Source organism: Artemia franciscana, chromosome 14 (genome assembly GCF_032884065.1).
Source record: "Artemia franciscana chromosome 14, ASM3288406v1, whole genome shotgun sequence".
In the NCBI taxonomy this organism is placed as follows: Eukaryota; Metazoa; Arthropoda; class Branchiopoda; order Anostraca; family Artemiidae; genus Artemia; species Artemia franciscana.
The window spans coordinates 12906688-12929210 of NC_088876.1; the positions used below are offsets into that span (position 1 = coordinate 12906688).

General features: G+C 36.5%; 1 protein-coding gene across 2 annotated transcripts in view; it reads right to left on the bottom strand.

Annotated features, from left to right (window-relative positions):
* The window catches only part of LOC136035331 (integrin alpha-PS4-like), a 207886-nt gene that overhangs the window by 106940 nt on the left and 78423 nt on the right, over positions 1 to 22523 (bottom strand). For both annotated transcript variants that reach the window (XM_065717060.1, XM_065717061.1), the window contains 3 exons: positions 13517 to 13653; positions 10862 to 10998; positions 6757 to 6877 (listed from right to left, as the gene is read on the bottom strand). In XM_065717060.1, coding sequence (XP_065573132.1) covers positions 6757 to 6877; positions 10862 to 10998; positions 13517 to 13653 — 395 coding nt within the window. The remainder of the gene's footprint in view (positions 1 to 6756; positions 6878 to 10861; positions 10999 to 13516; positions 13654 to 22523) is intronic.

Genomic DNA, 22523 nt, shown 5'->3' on the forward strand with positions numbered 1-22523 from the left:
ACATTCGAGGTCCTTACGCAGTGCGATGATAGTGAGGTTGTATGGAAGGTCTTCAAAGAGAATGCTCTTGCAGCTGCAACTAGCGTTGCTGTAATGAAGCAGAGTAAGAAAAAAGACTGGATCAGCAACGATCACATGCCATTATTGATCGCAGACGGGAAGCCCGCCTTCACGGGGACATGACAGAGCATAGGTAATTAAATAAAGAGCGAAACATCATGCTGCACAAAGAAAAAAAGACCTATATTGACAAAAAGCACGCGAGTTCCAAGAGGCCACCAAAAAAAGGACGTTGGAGCCACATATAAGATTCTCCGTGAGCTCTCAGATTAATACATTCAAACTACATCGTATCTCCGTAACGCCAGTGGCAAGAATATTTACGACCAATCACGGTGTCTCCGCAAGTGGGAAAACCACTTAAAGAAACTACTAAACTAAGACCAACCCGACCAAATTGACGACCGGATTGCTGCTATTACTGACAATGCTGCACCTGTCCCCGATAACACTGAATTTACAGAAGAAGAAATCAAAAGCTGAAGAACAACAAAGTGCCGGGAGTATGTGGCCTGACATCAGAACTCCTTAAAAATGAAGATCCATCTATGAACCTCTGGCTACAAGTGCTGTTTAATACTGCGTGGCGCTCTGAAATGATACCATCAGATCGGAATACAGGCTTACTTGTGCTAGTCTACAAGAGTAAAGGAAGTAAAGCTTAGCGTAATAACTATCATTGAATGACTTTGCTCTCGGTACCCGGCAAACTCATTGCCATGCTGCTCCTCAAGCGGGCAACAAAGTCCCATCCACCCTCTTCGTTGCCACCAGCAACCTGGGTTCATGCCGGGTAAGTCCATTACTGAGCAAACCATACAATTAGACATCTGATAGAGAAAACTCTAGAATATAAAAGGAAGGCATACATTGTTTTCGTCGATTTTCGATCGGCTTTCGACCCTGTCGACAGGCAGTCACTGGGGCTGATTCTTCGATCTGCTGGTGTACCTAAGAAAATTGTCAATATGTTCAAAGAACTATAAAATAACACCGAAAGTGCTGTTATTATAAATGACCAATTCTAATCACATTTTCAAATTAGAAACGGTGTTCGGCAAGGCTAAACTGTTGCTCCCAAATTCCTCAACTGTGTCATGGGCCATGTTCTCAACAAAACACTGCTAGCGCATCTGTTTGGCATCGATTTTTGGTGGAAGGGTCTTGTCAGATATTTAGCTGATGATGTTGCATTAGTATGCAAAAATCTAAGTGACCTCAAAACTGTCCTGGAGACGTTAGCATCCGCTGCAGAAAAATTTGGTTTAAATGATAATTGCACCAATACCAAAATATTACCTGTGGACAAGACACCACGCAGCTTCCTGACAATTATTGAAGTATGGGGCCAAGATGTTGTGATAGTCAAGCAGTTCACCCACCTTGGTTCAATTGTCTGCTCAAATGGAAATGTAGATGCAGAGATATCAGTAAGGGTGGCAAAGGCGAACGCCGTTTTCGGCCGCCTGCTGAAAATAGTATTCGACAAGCCCCAGACCAGCAGTCTCACGAAAGCTCGTTTCTACTCTCCCTCGGCAGTAAGCGTCATGTTATACTCGTTAGAGACTTGACCTTTGACTCAGTCGTAGATGATGAAGGTAGATGCTGTCCATTCCACAAAATTGAACACGCTAGGTGGCTCGAGACGGTACGGAACACAGGTATCCTCAGGTCCTTTAAATTACCACCCCAGTCCAAACAGCTTGAGTTACGCTCGTTGCGTTAGCACAGTCATTTACTTCGCCTACCCACTGAAACAACTGCCTGACCTGTTTTCGACTGCGATCCAACTGCAAACGGCTGGAAACGCCCCAAAGGCAAACCACCTATGAGATGGGCGGATATCATCCGCGACCGAATCACAGCGCGGAGCATTGACCCCAGTGGACCTCCTATCCTCACCTAAAACACGCCACTCTGGAGACGACTAAGGGCGCTGAAGTCTGGTTCCCTCTACGCTGGCGTCGCTGCCGAGCAAGAGCTTTAAGTAAGTAAGTAAGTAAAATTTCTTTCTGCACCTTACAGTTGGCCCCCCTGAAAGTACCGCTTTTGTTCTACTGATCCAACAGACAAGCCCTTGCATGCTTCCAATTCTAACAATGTGCAAAATAATTGCTTTTCTGCAAAAAAGAGAGAATGATAAAGAGATTTTAGGGGGGTGCAGGAGAGGCCATAGACCCACTTTGCGCTTCCTAATGGCATTAACTAAAAACCCTTGCTTTAAGAGGGTGGAGCGGCGATTTAAAAAGGTCAGGGGTGTACTTTGGCCCTCTATTCATACAGATTAAAATTGTTACATAATTCCGCTTCAAGCAAGGTAAAGAGCCCCATTCCTTCTAAAACAAGTAAGGTTGGCAGTGGAAGAAGTGAGTCAGGGTATTGGAGGACCACTGGCCCGTTTGGGCTCTTCGAATATAAAAATTAAAATCTTTTTATGATTGTAGATAATAAATAGGTATAATATGCAAACAAGTTTTACTTAAAATTTGAGTGAGAGTGTGGATGAGGGAGGTGTGAGTGCTTTGACAGAACGGCCAGGGACTTAATATTTAGCTATAGGTTGTTTTTTCAGGTTGTTCTATCAGCCCCTGAAATATTTCAAAATGATTTGGCTCATGAATGAATTCTAGTACAAAAGAAAAAACTCAAACACCTACAATTGGCAACTGTTCAGGGAGTGTTTATCAGCGTTATAAAAAAAGTTCAAACTCCTTTTGCTGAAAGTTGGTTTTCTTTCTGAAGGCCCACTGTGTAAAAATACTACTAATAAAGAAGTAAAGTAAACCTCCTGTCTATTTAACAATGAAAGGCCTGTTGAATTTTAGGAGAAATATGCTACAAAATTTATCTTGTCCGTCTCACATACAAAAAATAAGATGGCAAACATAAGCAAAATACAAAAAAAAGGTTTATTGAAATAGATGGCCGCACTTGCCGACCCAGGGAAAATTGCTTCTTTTTGGGAACTGATTTCTAAGCACGTTTTAATGCTTTTAATGCTTTGCATTAAAAAAAAGATTATTAAGGATGTATATCCTAATCCAACTTTTCATAGTACAGTTTTTTCTGAAAGCCTTAAAAGTTCTACAAAAAAAACTTGTTGTCATAAAAATTCCAAGTGATTGAACACTAAATATTTGACAGATACTGGAGTTTTGCATAGAAAGTTGGGAAAAAAGAAGAAAACTTCATTATTTAGGATGTTTATCGCAAAGCACCATTCTATGCTAATATTTTTCTGGAATATTATAAATTCCACAAAAAAAAAAAAAAAAAAAATCAAGATTACTTTAACTGCAGTATGGGTGTTTAAAATCTGATCGAATTTTTGTACTTTGGATAGAAAGCTGGATTAGCAATTTTTCCAACGTTTCAAATTTTATTGGTGAATATGGTTATTTTACTTTTTTGTACAGCATTACTACAACCGCTACAGCACCAGTATTACAGTATTACTACAGCACCAAGCTGCCCGAGGCCAACCTTAATCCCTCCATCTTAAGCCCTCCTTTTTAGAGCATTCCAGAGAGTTATCATTTCCCTTAAATCTTTTCTTGCGATATTCTCCTATCCCATTCAGGGACGACCTGATTTTTGTTTGGCCCTAGAAGGTTGGCCGACAAGTACAATCTTTGGCAATCTGTCATGCTCCATTCGCAGAACATGTGTCTTAGCCATCTCAACCCTCCACTCATTATAGCCCTAGAAGGTGGTATTAAGCCAAATTTTTCGTACAGCTTACTGTTTAAGATGCAGTTGGTCAGTTGGGTACCCAAAACAATCCGTAGGCAATTTCTCTAGAAAACATCTAGTAAATCCTTCTCCGTATTTCGGAGCGCCCATGCCTCAGAACTATACCTGATAACTGTCATCTCTGTAGCTTCCAATATTCTAACCTTGGTTCACAGATTTATCTTCATATTCATCCGAAAATTTTCTCAGCTGTATAAAAAGACCATGAGCCTTGGCTACTCTACTTCTAACAAATTCACTACACCCACTGTCTTTACTAGTGATGCAACCTAGGTAAGTGAAGCTAATCATTTGATCAATCTTCTTGTTACCCAACATCACCTTTTCACAAAAAACAAAATAGATGAAAATTGGCAATGGGGTTTTATAAGGCCAACAAAAATACTAGAAGCACTGAAAACAGATATTTTAAGAAAACAACTGCTTTCTTTCTTCAGCAATATTAGAGAAAGCCTCAAAAAATCGAGTTCATATTTTATGAGTGAAAACAATCCTTTTCCCTTTTTTTCTTGGACTTAGTGACTTAGTCACTAACAAGTTTGAAGACATTGGTCTTCAAACCTATATTTGCACTCTCAGCTCAGAAAACCTCTAAAAGTTCATGCATTTTACTAACATACGGGCTGCAACGGTAGCTAGCAACCTAATAAAAGACCATCACGTCCCATACTAAGAAAAACAATAGCCCACAACTCCAAAAAATAGTGTCAGAACACAACAAAAAGTACACTAATAGAACCGCCTTGTCTGAAAATCCTATAGAAAAACTTACAATCTCTTGGCTTGAACAACAAAGAAATATGTTGGCTTGAAGAGCAAAAGAAACTGGTTTGACCTGCAACATTTTACGTCGATGGCATCTTTGTTTTTTTTTTTTTTTCTCCTCAGCTAGCTGAACACTAGGAAATCATAGAGAGCTGTTTAATGGCTCATTTTACAAGAAAGTGCTACATCTAGTACTTTTTGTGATTAAAAAGAAAATAATATCTAAAACAGACGCAATTTAAAAAAAAACTGTATTTTTATGCACAATCTTGATGAATGACGTCATAATCGTATGTTGTAAATGGTTAAATATGAAGTAATAAATGAATACAATGTTTGTACACGTTTATCTTTCGACTAGATAATATGAGAAATACATAATGAATCGATATAGTTCATTATAAATGGGGACTATCTAAGTTTCATCGGATACACCTGAAACCTAGAAAAGATGAAACCACGGCGCCTGGTAACATAAGGTTAATATAATATTTACACAAAGGACTGATCTAGTTCATTATAAATATTTATGGTGGAGAACGAACTCTAGTCCATAGTAGTTAATTTAATTTTGAAAAGAAGGAATTAAGGCAGAAACCTAAGTGGTAGTATTTGTAAGCTACAAGTTATAAAAAGGCTCCACAGAGATTTGAATTCTGATCGCAGGATCCGAAGTCGTAAGTGCCAACCATTTGACCATGAAACGTTATGTGGCATAGAATTCCATGAATATTTGATAGAACTCATCCCTGAGGCCTGAAGCAGAGTGATTTTCATCTGGGATGCTTAAATCATCAGCATAATCCAAGTCCAGAATACTTCAACTTTTCGCACCTGATTCCATGTTTTCCCATTGACATTACCGTGCTCAAGAGAATGGACTCCATATAGATGATTCATATAAATGGGGATTGAAAGCAACCCTGATGAACTCCTGATTTAGCACAAAACCAGCTACTAACCTCATTTCCTAACCTCAAACGCAGCAATGTTATCCTCATACATAACATTAATCACTTTAATATATTTATCTGGTATACCATACAAGGATAAGACCTTCCTTAAAGCCGTTCTATCAGCTGAGTCATACGATTGCTCAGAATCTATAAAATTGAAGACTAATGGCGTTTAATGGTTCAGGCAGTTCTCAATTTAATTTAAAACTAAAAGTTTGGTCGACGTATCCTCTATTCTTTCTAAAGCCACTCTGTTCTTTTCTTAAAACTTTATCTACAGTACCTCTAGTTCTAAAAAGTATCATCATACCAAGTAATTTGTTTCCTACAGAAACCTGACCAATACCTCTTGAATTACCACACTCACGCTTATCACCTTTCTTGTGTAGAGTTTTCTGAAAGTCGCTAGGTACTTCCCCCTTTTCAAAAATTATATTCATAAATTTCAGTAACTTAGTTTTAACCTTGTAACCACCTTATTTTAATATTCAGTCATCACGCTATCATCACCTGAGGTTTTTTCTAATCTTTTAATCCTTTTAGTACAGACATTATTTCTTCCTCACAGAAGAAATCTGCCCTCACATCCAAAGTGTCACATTCTTTTTTATTCTCTCTATTTATTTTCCTTTAGCTATATCAAAGTTTAGAATATTCTTAAAACGTTGTGCCCATCTCTCTTTAGCTCTTTCCTTATTACTAATTGTGGCCCTGTTCCTATCTTTAACTGGTACAAGTAAAACTGTCTGCATCTTCTTGATCTTCGGCAATTTAATCCATAGTTTCCGTTTCGCACATCCTTAGTACACATTTTGACGATTTCTCCCCTTTCTTTATATTCCTCTTATTTTCATTTCATCTATCGCTCAATTTAATTCTTGTACAATCCCCTCCTCCTCTCTATTAAATATAGAGCATTTTCGCTAGTATACCTGGCTGCGTTCCTAACTTTCTTCCCTAGGACGCCATCAGCGACTCCACGAATAATTTTCCTAAAATTATTCCAGCCCTCTTCTACATTGTCAAATTTTGAAAACTTAAATTTAGAGGAACATTGTGGACATAAATTCTGAGCAACGTTTTCATCAAACGTTTCATCAAATGTATTCACCATTTTCTTTTAGGTTTATTTATTTTCAAATAAAAAAGCAATGCAGTCTAAGGAATTACATTCGCTTTTAACAACCCGTTAAGTATATCCAAAAATGCCAAATATACATACGCTCAGGTCCAAAGTCAACCATAGAAAAGGTGTCATCTACTGTGTCGTCTGTTGTTCCTGAAAAACAAGTCCCAAGTATTGGAACATTGTTTACCTGAACTGAGTACCGGTAGCCACAAGCCTAGGAAAGAAAGCATAAATGTAAAACATTTTAATATATCTTTTTCTGTATTTAAGAAGCTTCAAATGACACTACTCCAACTACTACAGCTACCAATAGCACAAATAAAGACTTTTTGGATGGCTATATCACAGTAGTTTAGCAGCAGAGACATAGTTACTTTTTGATTTTTTAATGTGATATATTGATAATATCAAATTTGATAACTGTTTGTCACAAATTCCAATAAAATTTTTACTATTTAATTCCATTTACTAGTTAATTATACTAATTAGTTATTAGCTAACTAATTAATTAATTTAAAAAAAAACGTTTTGCACAAAATAAATTTTTCAAAGAAAAATAAAGAGCTCCATTAACCAAAAATGAGAAGAAGTAAAGTCAAACAACCTTCCAAGCGTAAAACTACCACAGGTCACCATCAATAAATAAATGAAACCCAAAACCAACAGAAATAACAATAAATAACCAAGGTAAGCTCAAAACTAACAGAAATAACAATAAATAACCAAGGTAAGCTCAAAACTAGCAACAATTAAAATGAGTAGTGTTGAAAACCCCCATGCCTTTCAAGACCAGAACATAATTTGCACTTTACTGACAAAAACAATAAACAAACGACTGTGGATTGTCAGTATAATATACACATGCTGATGTTTATTCCTTAAAGGTCCATAAGTTTTATTTATTACATCCAAAAAAGTGAAAACATTTAAAATGTTTCTGTTTTCAATAAAGTGTCGTTCTCAATATATTGCTGAGGTGTCTAATTGGCAACCATACATACAGTGCCTTTTTATTTAGTTTTAGAGCAGGATTTAGCTTTAAAGAATAATAGACTGATTACGTAATTATGGGGGCGTCGGTACCCCCAGTATTCCTAGAGACATAGTTACTGGACCGTTCTACTATGCTGAGCAAAATTAAAAATTGAAAAAGCATGTGTTTGAGAGGAGGGCCACTTGCTCTCCAATTTTTTTTTTTACTATTAAAAATGGCACTGATAGAAAATGACTTTTTCAGTCCGTTCAACATCCGCCTAAATATTCATTGAAAGCTTCACCTTAAAATTCTTAGCTTTTGTAGCACCAATAGTCGTAGTAGCATTAGTAGCAGTAAGCACATAACAGCTTTGGCCTTCTCAACATCCCCTTCAACGCATGCTGAAAGTTTAAACTTACATTGAACCCTTCCTGAAGAATTTCTGATATGTCCTCTTAACAACCTGTGTGGGCATAGCGTGTTTCGACTTACTTCCATACATTTTTAATATATCCCAAGTTTTTCACCTTAATATGTTTAGTTTTAGTAGATGCAGTAGTAGTATTAGCATTAGAATTAATAGTAGTAGCCTTAGCTCTAACTGCAATAGTAGTATTAGAAGTAATAGTAATTGTAGCATTAGTAGCATGAGCGGAAGCAGTAATAATAGGACGCAAATAGTTTCTTTTGGTTAGTTCAATATTCCCCATAACAAGCCCTCTTAGGCTGATTAAGTTCACCTCCTCCCAAAATATATTCCATGAAGACTTTACCTTTAAACCTTTAGGCACATTTTTCATGGTAGTCATAGCAGTGGTATTTGTACTGCTAGTGGTAGTATTAAAAGTAATAGCGATATTATTAGTAGTAGGAGTAGTATTAACTTTTTACCTTTATAGGTAGTTGCAATAGAGGTAGAAATTGAAATAATACTAGTGGTAGTAAATGTAGCAGTCATTGATGTATCAGTAGTAGTGTGCACATATTGCCTTTTGGTCAGGTAATGTTCTCCTTTTAACATACTCTGAAAGTTCCAACTTAATAACCAAAGCAATTCTAGCAATACACTTTTTTGATAATGTGCATGCACATAACGTATTTTGATTTAGTTCAATTTTTTTATATTGTAAATGGAGTAGTTTGGTAGATTGGTAGCAGTAGCAGTAGTGGTAGGTGTAGCAGTAGTGGTAGCATGCAGATATTTCCTATTCGATCATTTCCTGAAAGTTCCAAATTAATATACCTAGTAATTCCTAATTACGCCCTTTTGACAATCAGCATATACGTAAAGTTTTCGCTTTAAATAAACATTCCCCTCGACATTCTCTTGTTTCCCTCCATCACTTTTGACTCTTAAAGAGAACTAGAACCTTAAATATCCAATCAAATGAGCCTCCTCTAAAGTTCACATAACCACCCCTTCCATACAAAGCTTTATGCCACCGGAGTGTAGCTTACAACACTCGTCCCAGACAATGGGCGGCTTGTTGCCCTTCATTCACCTCGACCCTTAAAAAGAGCACTACAACTTCTTATTTCCAATCCAATAAGCCCCCTTCAGAGTTTATAGGCCTAAACCACCCTTTCCATAGAATTCTTATATGCCCCCGAAGCATAACTTACAACACTTGCCTAAAGGGCTATGGGGAGGGAAGCTGTCATCTTCAAAGGCATAATGACTGGATTTTTAAATTGCACTGAAAAATGGCTATCTATAAATTCTGATTGGATGTATGTGGAACAATGACGGATGTAGAGGGGGGCTAGTCAGCCCCAGCCACTTCCGACTGTTAAGAAGGGCATTAGACATTGTAATTTCCAGTCTAAGGTGCTCCTTTTGAAGTTTTACGTCAACTTCTTCAATATAGAGTACCCTGGTCTAAAACCAAAAAAGGAGGGTATCTGCCCTCCAATCACTTTGACTCTTAAAAAGGGCACTGGAACTACCGATTACCAGTCCAATCGGCCCCGTCCGAAGTTTATACGACCACCGTTTCTGTAATACCTTACATACCCCCAGCGCATATCTCACAACCCTTTCCCTGAAGACTGATGGGGGGGGGTGTCATCCTCAAAGCTATAACTTTCGGACCTTTCAACCACACTGAGCAAAATCTCACATTTTGTTATCTCACAATTTTGATTTGATGCGTATTGAGAAATGATAGTCTTGGGTGGGGGCTATTTGCTCTTCAATCACTTTCGACTATTAAAAAGGGCACTAGCCCTCTCAATTTCCAATCGAATGAGCTATTTCTGAAGAGTTTACGACAATTCCTTCTATATGAAGTGTCCTGGTCTAAAAAAAATAAAAAAAATAGTAATATATTGGACCAACATCGCTCTTTACTTTTATAACGCTATTAAGCTGCCTAAGGAATTGTGAGTAGATTAGGGAATACGGCCGAAAAATAGCTAGAGAAATTAGAAGACTCTCTGATTGATGCTCCCTCCTGAGTACCGAAAAGAGGATATAAGCAGAATAACCATAAAATAAAAATATATAAATCGGTATTTTACTTTTCCAAAGTATAAGAAAAATCAAAAATAATACCAATTTTCTACTAAAGCCAAGAGTGGGAAAAATATAAGACAAGTCTAAGATTCTTAATGTGTTTTCATCTAAGAAAGTGAAAGCGAGTAGGATTGTGTTTTCTGTAAAAAAGACTTGGGATGACGTTTACAAGCTAAATGGTGGTTTTTTAGAAACCAGAGAGTCAGCCAGTACGCTAATATTTAAAAACACATGAAAATTTCCTACTTGCTCAGTAGCCAACTATCTGTCGCGTGGAAGCCATGTATTATTGTATGCTGTTGAGGTTAGTGTTCCTAAATACTATATTAGACCGTGCACAACCTAATGTGAGAACAAATGGCTAGCTTCTAAGCTAGCTCGATCAAAAGCCATTGTGTGTTGTGTAAATTCCCTGGCAGATCAACATTTTCCCAATGGTTTTTACAAGCAGCTAAAGGAGCGTGCATCGAATGCATTCCACTAGTTTATGAGCTTCTTGTAAAATCTGACTTGTAACTTGTAAACTCACCTTGTGTATTTGAGCCTTTTATATGGTTTGAATACTAGCCTATATCTAAGCTGAAATTGGAGTTTAAAGCACGTTTTCTTTTTCAAATCCTGTTAAACTACTTTTCAGTACATAAAGCAAGACCTATAAGTTTTTTTCTATATCAGAGGAAACAGACCAATGGGGAAGTTTTTCATACCATCAGCAGTCCAGAACCGTCATCACTTAGTTCCACAGTCGATCCAAACAACATATCTTGATACTCGTCAACTTGCAGGTTCACTGAATTGTTGTAATAACGAATATGATCGTTTCGGATCTTAAGATTTCTGCTTTCTAAAAAGTACCTGTGATTAGCTGATAAGACTCCGCACAAAGAGCAGGGAGGATTATTGCTGCCATAGGATCATAATTTCATGATAATATAATTTACATCCTAGAATTCTGGTCTGTTGTGGTATTTTATACCTCTTGTATTAGTAGTTGTATTTTAGTGAAGTGTTACTTTTGTCTTGAGGCTAATAGAAGTCCACAAATCCGTTAAATTAGGTTCTTCCCTTATATTCTCCACTAGAAAACATTTGAGGGGATCTTCTTATTTCTTTCAAAATTTAACAAAAAGAAAACGATTTCATGCGTTTATATTTTATAGGTTATAATCGCGGAAGCCCCGAACTAATGTTTTTTTTTCAGAAAAATCCAAATTTTACAGAAGGAAGGATAATTTTCATACTCAAAAATTAAATTCAAATTTTTTCGATCACCAGCATTTTTATGAAACACTGTTTTTAATAAGATTTTCATAGATTTCGAATATCGTACCTATTTATTTTTTCTTTCCCTACAGCTAGAATCTATTTTGTTTTTCCTAACATCACTCTTTACAGATATAACAGATATTTGTTCAGGATATCATCAGCAGTAACTTCGTTATTATATACATTATAAGAAATTAACCTTGTTTCTCCAATATTTTTAACGAGGAAATTCTATTTCGTACCTAGTGCACCATTCTGTGTCAGATTTACGAAAAAAAGAAAACAAAATCAGTATTTAACTAAAACTCATGTTTGTTCAATAATACACAAGCATTTGAAGTCTTACCTAATTGTATTGATATTAAAGAAAGAAATAAATAGTCACTGAAAAAAACTGAAAACTCTGGCACAAAGAGAAAAAAGTAATGGAATTTATGAAGTAGGAATAAAACTTGTGCAGTAGGACTGCAATTAAACTTTCGAAAATAGTTGCTTTACCAGGCACTGTTGGCCTTCTTTTGTATTTCTTTTCTGCTCTTTCATTAATGTTAACCAAAAAAATCCATTGTTTTGTAATTTTGCAAGGGAATCAAAGCAAGAAAAAAAAATAAATAGAAAGAAAGCGACTTTGAACTCAAATAAACAATCAAAAGAGCAATTAGTCTCACATGAAAGTAAAGAGCAATATTAAAACTGAAGATGGGCAGAAACTATCCTGCATATAAGGGGGACTGTCCTCCTTGACCACTTCTTCTTCTTTATGCTTAAGTTTTACAACAATTCACTGAAACTGTTTTTGAGTACAATAAATACATAGTGGATAGTTGAAAATATTATTCATTTCTTCAGACCTAGAGAAAATACTTCTATTTTAAATACTTTTGTTGTTGAAAATACTAGAGAAATACTTGCTCCCTACTTAGAGGACTTGTTCTTTAGATATTGCGAAAAATTTCGGCTTTAGCGTAAAGATCTGGAAATTAAGAAAGAGCAAACCCCCTCGTATATTGGGTAATTTAATGTTCGTCAAATTCATCTACTCTGATAAGATGTTTCAAAATGTATGCTAATTTTTTTTTTTACAGCTTTAGGTGCTCAATCCTCAATTAAAATTTAATTTTCATTACAATCCTCAGTACTTCAATCCTACCATACTTCAACCCTCAGTAAAATGTAATATTGTATGTGTGTTTCGTGATGACTAAATCTTATCTTATCTTAAAAAAAATGGCCACCTATAGTGGCATGTAAAATCCACACTGGCCCACCCTAACAGCTAGTGCATAACTATGTAATACCCTATAACCGCTAGTTTTATTGAATAAGTGGTCTATAATGACGGCTGATTTTTTACCTCTGTATCTGTAAGGAACAAATGTTATGTAGTTCAAAGAACACCTTGTGGTGAACTTCTAACCGAAATCTGAGGATGGCTGAGACCCCATTAGTAGCCTAAATGGGAAGATGTCATAGCTGCAGCACCGTTCAAGAATGAATGTAGAGTCTTCTTCGATGCCCTATGTGCCACCAGTGGCCCCAGAGGAACTAAAGTAAGATACTATAAGCCACTTCACTTTCCATTGGAAATCCGCCACTGGCTCTCTTTCACCCTTCAAAGATATCAGTGATGACCCTTTTCGGCTTGTAAAATTTGGCTACCTAAATTTGCAAATATTCATTTGGCTGAAGCAAAATTAGAATCCAATCTTTATTTTTTGATATTAATATTTTAAATGGTCTACCAGTCTCTCGAAAGGAAAATTTTGCTTAATAAATGTCTATTCTAGTAGGATGGGGATATTAGTAGATTATTTTCAGAATGCGGCTGAACTACCACCGAAAAGTCCTTTTCATGTATGATTTTTTATTTGTCCTGGTAATAAGCACAGAACTTATAAAACAGGAAATTAAGGGGAAAGTGCTAAAACAAGGAAATTCTAGTATACCACGTCTACAATATAGCCTCACTCCACATATATTCCAGCATCCATGCAATTTTATATGATTGTAACCTCTATTCACGTATGTGCTCGAAGCTTTGGCTACATATGAATAAATGCTTAACAAAGTGATACAGAGTAATTTTTGGTACTAACTCGCAATATTGAAGGGTTGACAACCTCCATTTATGTTTTCTTCATCAATAAGGCACTTATACATTTGTCCAGGGCTTTCAAACTCTTTCCAAAATTCAGAGGATGCCTTCGGAGCACCAGAAAGGACATACCAAGAACTAGAAAAAAAAAAACAGATAAAATAAAGTAAAACATATCAACAACGGGTGCTAATTCAAAGGCAACGTTCAAACAGTTCAACTGAAGTAGTATATAATAGAAACCCCTTCGTAGTAAACACTCCAAAACTTTGGAGTGCTTACTTCAAACACTCCAAACTTGGATATTTTAGTAGCCTCAGCTGTATCTAACCGCCAGTTGATGGCGGGAACGACGATTTTCTCCTTTTTTTTTATTTGAAATCACTTGAGTACATTCCTGAACACCAAGAGACGCTTTGAGAGATGTATGTTGGTTTGAAGCTTAATTTGACGGGCATTATGTGTCTTATCCTGTCGCTAAAGGCAAACTTCGTACCAAACAGCTAATGGTAACAAACTATAAGTAAGGAGTGACACAAGCCACAAGTGACCGACCCTTCATAAGTCCCTTTCGCCATCCATATCTCCAAAAGGGAAATCCTGCTTACGTGGCCTAAAAGTGGCATCAGTAATGACCTTTCATGAGTTTTCTTAACTAAAACCTGTGACTGCTAACGGCGCTGCAGGTAACCATGAGTAGCTGCGCCCATCGAGGAAATTATAGTCTAGTAAACGAAACAGCACTGGCACTGGACTCTGACTAATGGATGATCTTTTCTTGGGGCCAAAAAACCTCCTCCTAGCTGCAGGGGGATTGCGCCCATCTATCGCATATGTAACACATTTACATGGTTCCCAAAACAAAGGTGATTTAGCGCCATAGAGACTTCGCAATAATTTCAATGGTAATATTTCTCATTTTCTCGGTAAGTACTGGGACTTACGATTACCCTGAATAAGCTATTAAAAACGAACATAAATTAACCAAAAAAAAAAGTAACTAAAATGAAAGTTTAGAGCGACATTAAAACTCAAAACAAATCCGGTTCCGGTGAACCGGAATAAAACGTATTTGTAAAGAAATATAGAATGTTACTGTAATAATTTTTGTTCGTTTCATGTCTTATTAATGATTACATTAAAAAAAAACTAGTTTTTTTAACTGAAAGTAAGGAGCGACATTAAAACTTAAAACGAACAGAAATTACTCCGTATATGAAATGGATTGTCCCCTCCGCAATCCCTTACTCTTTACGCTAAAGTTTTTAACTGTTTTAAAAAGTAGAATGTTGGCAAAGAGTCAAACTTTAGCGTAAAGAGTAAGGGATTGCGGAGGGGACAATCCATTTCATATACGGAGTAATTTCTGTTCGTTTTAAGTTTTAATGTCGCTCCTTACTTTCAGTTAAAAAAACTAGTTTTTTTTAATGTAATTCCTGAACGTTTTTGAATTAATGCATGTTTGATTTTGGCTCTCCACACATAAATTATTAAAATGAAATTTGCATATTAATTCCTTTTTTGGCTAAATGGCTTTCTCTTAGTTTTGATCAGAAGATTTTGAGAAATAATTTTGAGAACTTTTAATTTTTAACGAACGTTTTTATTAGTAAAAAATATACGTAACTTAAGAATTAACTTACGTAGCAAACTTTCATAACCTTATATTTTTATTATGTATACGAGGGGGTTTGTACCCTCGTTAATACCTCGCTCTTTGCAATAAATTGTAAGTTTTGTCCCAATTCTTTAAGAATGACCCCTGAATCTGAGAGGCCGTAGAGTAAATAGTTGAAATTACTAAAAATACTATAGCATAAAGAGCGAGGTATTTATCTCCTCCTAAATACCTCGCTCTTTATGCTAAAGTATTTTTAGAACCCCTCATATTCGTATATAATCTCTGTTCGTTTTAAGTTTCAATGCTACTCCTTGCTTTCAATTGAAAAACTTTTCCATGTTTATTTTTTCATTGTTTTTTTATAGTAATTTTAGAAAATCCTGCGCCCTTTTCATTGAATTTCTGGTCCCTCATGACATATTTCTCCAAGGAAAGATCCTCCCACATAGCTCCCTTCCCTCAACCCCACCCCCAAAACCAAAAAAAAAATCCCTGAAAACGCTGTACACTTCCCAGTAACCATTATTATATGTAAACACTGGCCGAAGTTTGTAACTTGCAGCCCCTCCCCCAGGGACTGTGGGGGAGTAAGTCATTCCCAAAGACATATTTATTGTGGTCTTTGACTATGCAGAACAAAATGGCCAGCTCAAAATTTTGATCCGTTTGGAGAAAAATGAGCGTGGGAGGGGGCCTAGGTGCCCTCCAATTTTTCGGGTCACTTAAAAAGGGCACTAGAACTTTTCATTTTCGTTAGAACGAGCCCTCTTGCGACATTCTAGCACCACTTGGTCGATACGATGACCCCTTGGAAAAAAACAAAAAAAAAACAAAAAAACAAATAAACACGCACCCGTGATTTGTCTTCTGGCAAAAAATACAAAATTCCACATTTTTGTAGATAGGAGCTCGAAACTTCTTCGCTCCTACTACAGTTCGTTACCACGAACCGTTTGAAAGAAAATAATTCGGTATTTCGGGGCTTCTGACATTATTACTCCTTTGCGGAAGTTAGGCTCAAAATTGGAAAAGGATTATATTTTTTCTCTGGGCCCCTTCCACCTCTTAGTTCGTTTATTTTCCCGTTAGTTTTCACCTGTTTTCGCTTTATAGTTGTGTTATCTCTTAGCAGTTCTTTCGTTAGTTGAGTTATGGTTGTGGTATATATGTTTTATCGCTCGTATAGTTGTGTTATTTTCAAATTATACTCCATTATAGAGAGGCTCCGAACACCCAGCATTGTATATTAAGTTATGAATTTGACATTTTTTTCTAACGTGACCAGATTCGTCCTGCGCCCTGCGCCCTTTTCATTGAATTTTTCTTCCCCCATGACATATTTCTCCAAGGAAAGATCCTCCCACATAGCCCCCTCCCCTCAACTCTACCCCCAAAACCAAAAAAAATCCCCCTGAAAACGTCTGTACACTTCCCAATAACCATTATTATATGTAAACACTGGTCGAAATTTGTAACTTGCAGCCCCTCCCCCAGGGACTGTGGGGGAGTAAGTCATCCCCAAAGACATAGTTATTATGGTTTTCGACTATGCTGAACAAAATGGCTATCTCAAAATTTTGATCCGTTGACTTTGGGAAAAAAATGAGCGTGGGAGGGGGCCTAGATGCCCTCCAATTTTTTCGGTCACTTAAAAAGGGCACTAGAACTTTTCATTTCCGTTAGAATGATCCCTCTTGCGACATTCTAGGACCACTTGGTCGATACGATGACCCCTGGGAAAAAAAAAAAAAACAAACAAATAAACACGCACCCGTGATTTGTCTTCTGGCAAAAAAAACAAAATTCCACATTTTTGTAGATAGGAGCTTGAAACTTCTACAGTAGGGTTCTCTGATACGCTGAAACTGATGGTGTCATTTTCGTTAAGATCCTACCACTTTTAGGGGGTGTTTCCCCCTATTTTCCTAAATAAGGCAAATTTTCTCAGGCTCGTAACTTTTGATGGGTAAAACTAAACTTGATAAAACTTATATATTTAAAATCAGCATTAAAATGCGATTCTTTTGATGTAGCTATTGATATCAAAATTCAATTTTTTAGAGTTTTGGTTACTATTGAGCCGGATCGCTCCTTACTACAGTTCGTTACCACGAACTGTTTGATCTTTACTTTAATTAATTTTTTTTTTTACTTAATTCTGATCAGATCGGATATTCGCTTGCTCTTAATTTCATGAAACGTTTTCTGCTCTCTCGAGAATCAAAAAGAACTGCACAAACAATGTTTTTACAGTCTATCAGCAATATTAAAAATGGGAATTGTGAAAGGACAATTCCTTTCTGAAAATATACTTAAGTAGTAACAACAGTTGTGTTCAATCAACAAAAAGCGATCAACAAATTTTGCGTATACAGAATCAAACAGTTCTTGGTAAACGAGGTGTAAGTAAGGAGTGACCCAGCTCAATAATACTGAAACTCCAAAAAATGGAATGTTGATGCTAATAGATATATCAAAAGAATCTGATCTTTATGCTAATTTCAAATACATAAGTTTCATTAAGTTTAGTATTACCCATCAATGGTTACAAGCCTGAAAAAATTATTTTAATTTCGAAAAGGGGGGAAATACATCCTAAAAGTTATAGGATCTTCATGAAAATCACATTATCAGATTCAACGTACGAGAGAACCATCTTCTAGAGGTTTCAACCTTTCATATGCAAAAATATATTTTATTCTATATGTTTTGCCAGAAGAAAGATCATGGATGGCTGTTTATTTATTATTCTTTATTTTTTGCGTCTCATTATTCTCGTTATTCTTACTCCTGCGTGTTTATTTATATTTCTTCCTTTCTGTTTTCCGTTTCAATTTTACGCGTGGAGTTGTTAAGGGTAATTGTCCTGGGTAAATTTCCTCCGGGATCAAATTGTCAAGAGGATATACCAGTGGGGAAGGTATTTGTCCCTGGAGGTGGGGCCAAATATCCTGGGATTATTTAAGAAACGGTCAGAAATTAAATTTAAAAAAAACAAGTTTTTTCGACTGAAAGCAAGGAGCAACATTAAAACTTAAAACGAACAGGAATTATTACGTATATGAAGGGGGTTGCCTACTCTTCAACACCTTGCTCTTTACGCTAAAGTTTGAATTTTGTCCCAATTCTTTAAAAACGACTCCTGAAACATAAGGTTCGTTTATTTGGAACAATAAGAAGCTTTGTTCAGAAGTACCTAAGAAATTTAGCGAAAAGAGGGAGGTGTTGAGAAGAAGGCAACACCCTTCATATACATAATAATTTCTGTTCGTTTTAAGTTTTAATGTTAGTCCTTGTTTTTAGTAGAAAAAACTAGTTTTTTTTTAGTTAATAAGAAGTGAAAAGAAGACATAACAAGACACTTGGCACTTTAACATCCCTACCATTGACAGTAAAGCAAATTCCTATATCAAACAAAGGACAACTCCTTTAAGAGGAGATTGAATATAATATTTGTCAAGATGAGTGTTATATCATCAGCATTGTTTGTACGTTAAAGCTTGCCAAAAAAACATAAATAAATAAAACCTAAAAGAACACAAGGAAGAAATTATAATGAAGATAAGCAAAACAGTTAAGCTTGAAGATAAACTTGGAAAGAAGGAAAAACTTTATTGAAAAGCTAAAAGCCTTAAGCTCCGCCGAAAAATTGAACCAAAACCCTTCCCCCTTGGGCCCGAGGCCTAATAAAATATATCAGGCTTTTTTTTCTAACGCCGAATCTGAAGGGATGCGTTTATACGAATGTACCGATCAGGACAACACTGATGATATTTGCTTATTAGATGAATCTCGTTCAGAAACCCAATCCATGCTATGCAGGGTAGCTGAAGAATCCCCTCTGGTCAGCGTCAAGATAAGCTCCTTGAAGACAAAAGTCATGATTCTGGTATATCATCTCAAGACCCTAAAACAGTCGCCCATAGACGAGATACCTGAATTCAAGTACCTAGGCTCTCTGGTCGACCCAAAAGGAGGATGCACATCAGAATTTCAGTCGGGATTCGCTTCAGTAACTGGAGTCATAACCGAGCTAAATCCCTCTTTATGGAACCAATAAAATGTTCGTTTGAAGACAAGAAGAAGGATATATCAGACCCTTGTTCGGTCTGTCTTACTAAACGGCTGTGAGATATGGGGTCTGAAAGTATCAGACATTCAAGTCCTCAATTCATGTCTAAGGAGAATTATTGGCATTAAACTCCGTGATTCAGTCAGCAATGATGAACTCCAAAAAATTTGCAATCAGCGTATTGATTTGTCCACTATAATTAAACAAAGAAGACTTCGATGGTTCTGCCATACACTTCACCACCCACACCACACCTTCGTCAGTAAAGCCCCCAGATGTACACCTTTTCCGGGATAGAAAACGCGACAAAACCCTTTAATATTGCATAACCAATGTCATGGCTGCAACATTGCTGAAACCTATCAAAGAATGTGAGATAGCAACCGAAAACTGAAAACCCTGTTTTAGATAAAACTTACTAGTGACAAAAAATTGTCATTTCTAGCTGATTCAAAAACGGTTAATATTATCTGGATGTTATATCGACAACAAATTTGTGGATATTTCGAAAAACAGCCTGAAACCCATTAAAAGTATACCTAGGGTAAAAAAAAGTGAATTATTGGAGTCACCATGGCCAAAATTCTCTACAGCAAACTTACAGTCCCATGGCTTGAAAAATAAGTATGATCACTTTTTTGCAGGGGTAGCAATGATGTGTCCTCTTTTTTTCCTCCACCACTAGCTTTGTACTGAAACATCAGAGAGAGCAACGGGCTCATTTTAAAGGGAATCGGTATATCTAGTGCCTTTTGTAATTAGCGAAATGTAATGTTAGAACTATTGTGTTAAAACTATACCTACCTCTAGAAAAATGTTATGCAAAATTAAAAATTAAAACAAAAAAATACAAAAAAGAAGTTGTTACAAATTCCAACAAAGTTGCGGTTTAAGGAAACAAAATATTTTTTTCGGGCTGGATTTAAACCATTCAACTATGGATGATAATTATACCGCAACAGTCCACCGCTCTACCAACTGAGCTATCGAAAGCACATTTTCGAAGATTATAGGTAATTTAAAAATTATTTTGCTTCAGACCAGAGTGTGATGCAAAGATACTACAATGGGATAGCTTACAAGCATCAAATCATCAGCAATTTGGATTGCCATCTAGCTTACTAATTGGCATTTGATCAATTTGTAAAACTCGTATGCAATGAACCAAGAGGAAAGAAGTGGGGCGAGAGATTGACTACAGCAATGGTTTTGGTCTCATTAGCTGTGCGCTCTCCTTTTTAGACACTTTCACGAAAAAAGAAAAGCCAATGAACATGAACTTTAAGTCTTTGACAAAGTTTTCATTTTTCAATGACGGACTAACACACTGTTTAAATCTGTGGGAGAAAAGATTCTGAAGGATATTGAGGCAAAGGAAATTGACACATAGTTTTTCAGGAGAAAGGAGAAAGCTGTAATTATTGCTGAGGAGTTATTTGGGGTCACATATAGCGAGAGGAAAATTGTCGAAACAGCTCTAATCTTTCAACGTCCAGCCACAGTGGCTAACATCAGTGGTTCTAATTTGAACATGATTCTGTCGTTCGAGCTCGCTACTTTTTCACCATCACTCTTTAGCTCGTTTGAGATGATGAGAACAGACAACAAAGCATCTTTAACAAATGCACTGACGAAAATTAAGCGGATCGATTATCCAGTGAAATTGCCAGCCTCCTAGAGACTTTTGGACGGTGATTGGCTAGTTGAAAAAATACCATGGACTGGATCCACATACTCTAGGGTGGCAAAATCTTACGTAAATTATGTCAAAAGACATTTTGGCCAAGAAGGGGTAGTTTTTGACCCTTACACTGATACACCAACGATGAAAAATTGCACAAAGCTGAAGAGAACCAAAGGTTTGTCGTGTCCAACGATTGAATTTTCTCCTAATCGTCAAAAGTAAGAATTAATTTTTGAGAAGTCCCAATGAACTTAGGTCGTCAAGCTCTACATGCTCAGTGTGATGCTGGTATTTTATTTGTACAAACTAGAGTCAGTTTTGCTAAAACTTTGTCGACCACTTTGGTTGGGAATGACACCGACCTATTAGTCCCTCTGCTGTACCATACCAAGCTTGATGCATGTGATAGATTTATGCAGACAGACAAACATGAAAATTGATGACGAACTTATGACATAAAAATGATCTAGAACAAACTAGGAACTGAAGCAGCAGGAAATCCACTCCTTTGTCAAGTAATGTCCAACTGCGTTACAGCATCTAGACTTCACAGCGTAAGGAAACCAGCAGTGGTTTCCTTGCCACTTGGTATTTTTCAGAATGCTTGCAAGATCTTCATGACACCACAGTACAACTACCAGGAGACCATCGAAGCTGGACAGAAAGATTTGCTCCTTACAGACAAATAGTCAGAGCGCCATATTCTGTGTCGTGCACCCACCCATGCCGGAAGGTACAAAAATGCTGATGACGGATCTTAGGGTAGTCGATCACGCTAAAAACGAATATCGTAGGGCACATGTTCGCCGTTGGGGCGTTTCCGAGATATAGGCCAAAAACACCAAATTTAGCCTATAACTAAGTGTGACGGTTCAGGTTTTTTTGCGAGTTATTGGGTTGACGAATCCGGCGTAATGTTATATCAATCGAAAGAAGAGATCTAAGTCTACAAGAATATGATTTTTAAATCGAAAAAAAAACACTGTTTTTTTCTCTATTTACTGCAGATTCAAAATAAGTGCTGTAAAATTCGACAAATATCTCAAAGAAAGGCTAAAAACTCAAAATTTCTTCAAGGTAACAAACTTTTTTTTCATATTCGAAAAGAAAGTTCATTCAATTCTGTACAATTAGAGCTAAAAAATATAAACTATTTTCATTTTTAAAAGGTCTGCAATTTTTTTTTTTTTGTAGTGTCACTGAAATGATCACTAGCCGTATCGTGAAAAGGGACATAATTTTGTTTTTCTTCAAAGGGTAGGAATACTTCAAACTTCCTAACTGTTTAAAATTTTTAACTTTTACTTAAAAATAAAATAGGCTTAAAAAAATGTTGACTAAAAAAAGTGTTTTTTTCAGAATGGACGAATATGTTTTCTGGTGTACTAAGGCGTCAGCAATTACCTTTTTGGGACCTGATTTGCTACTGATACCACTGATATATTTACTACATGAAAGAATTCTGCTTCACAGATAGATTCAGTCGGCGCACTGGAGTTGTCTTACTCGGCCTGCCCATAAAATTGGGTAATAGTAACTGATTAGGGGCCTGTTGTAATTAAAAGTAAAAGGTATCGAATAAAACTTTCAAAAATATTCCTCATTTTCTTCTTCCGAGAATTCAGATGGGG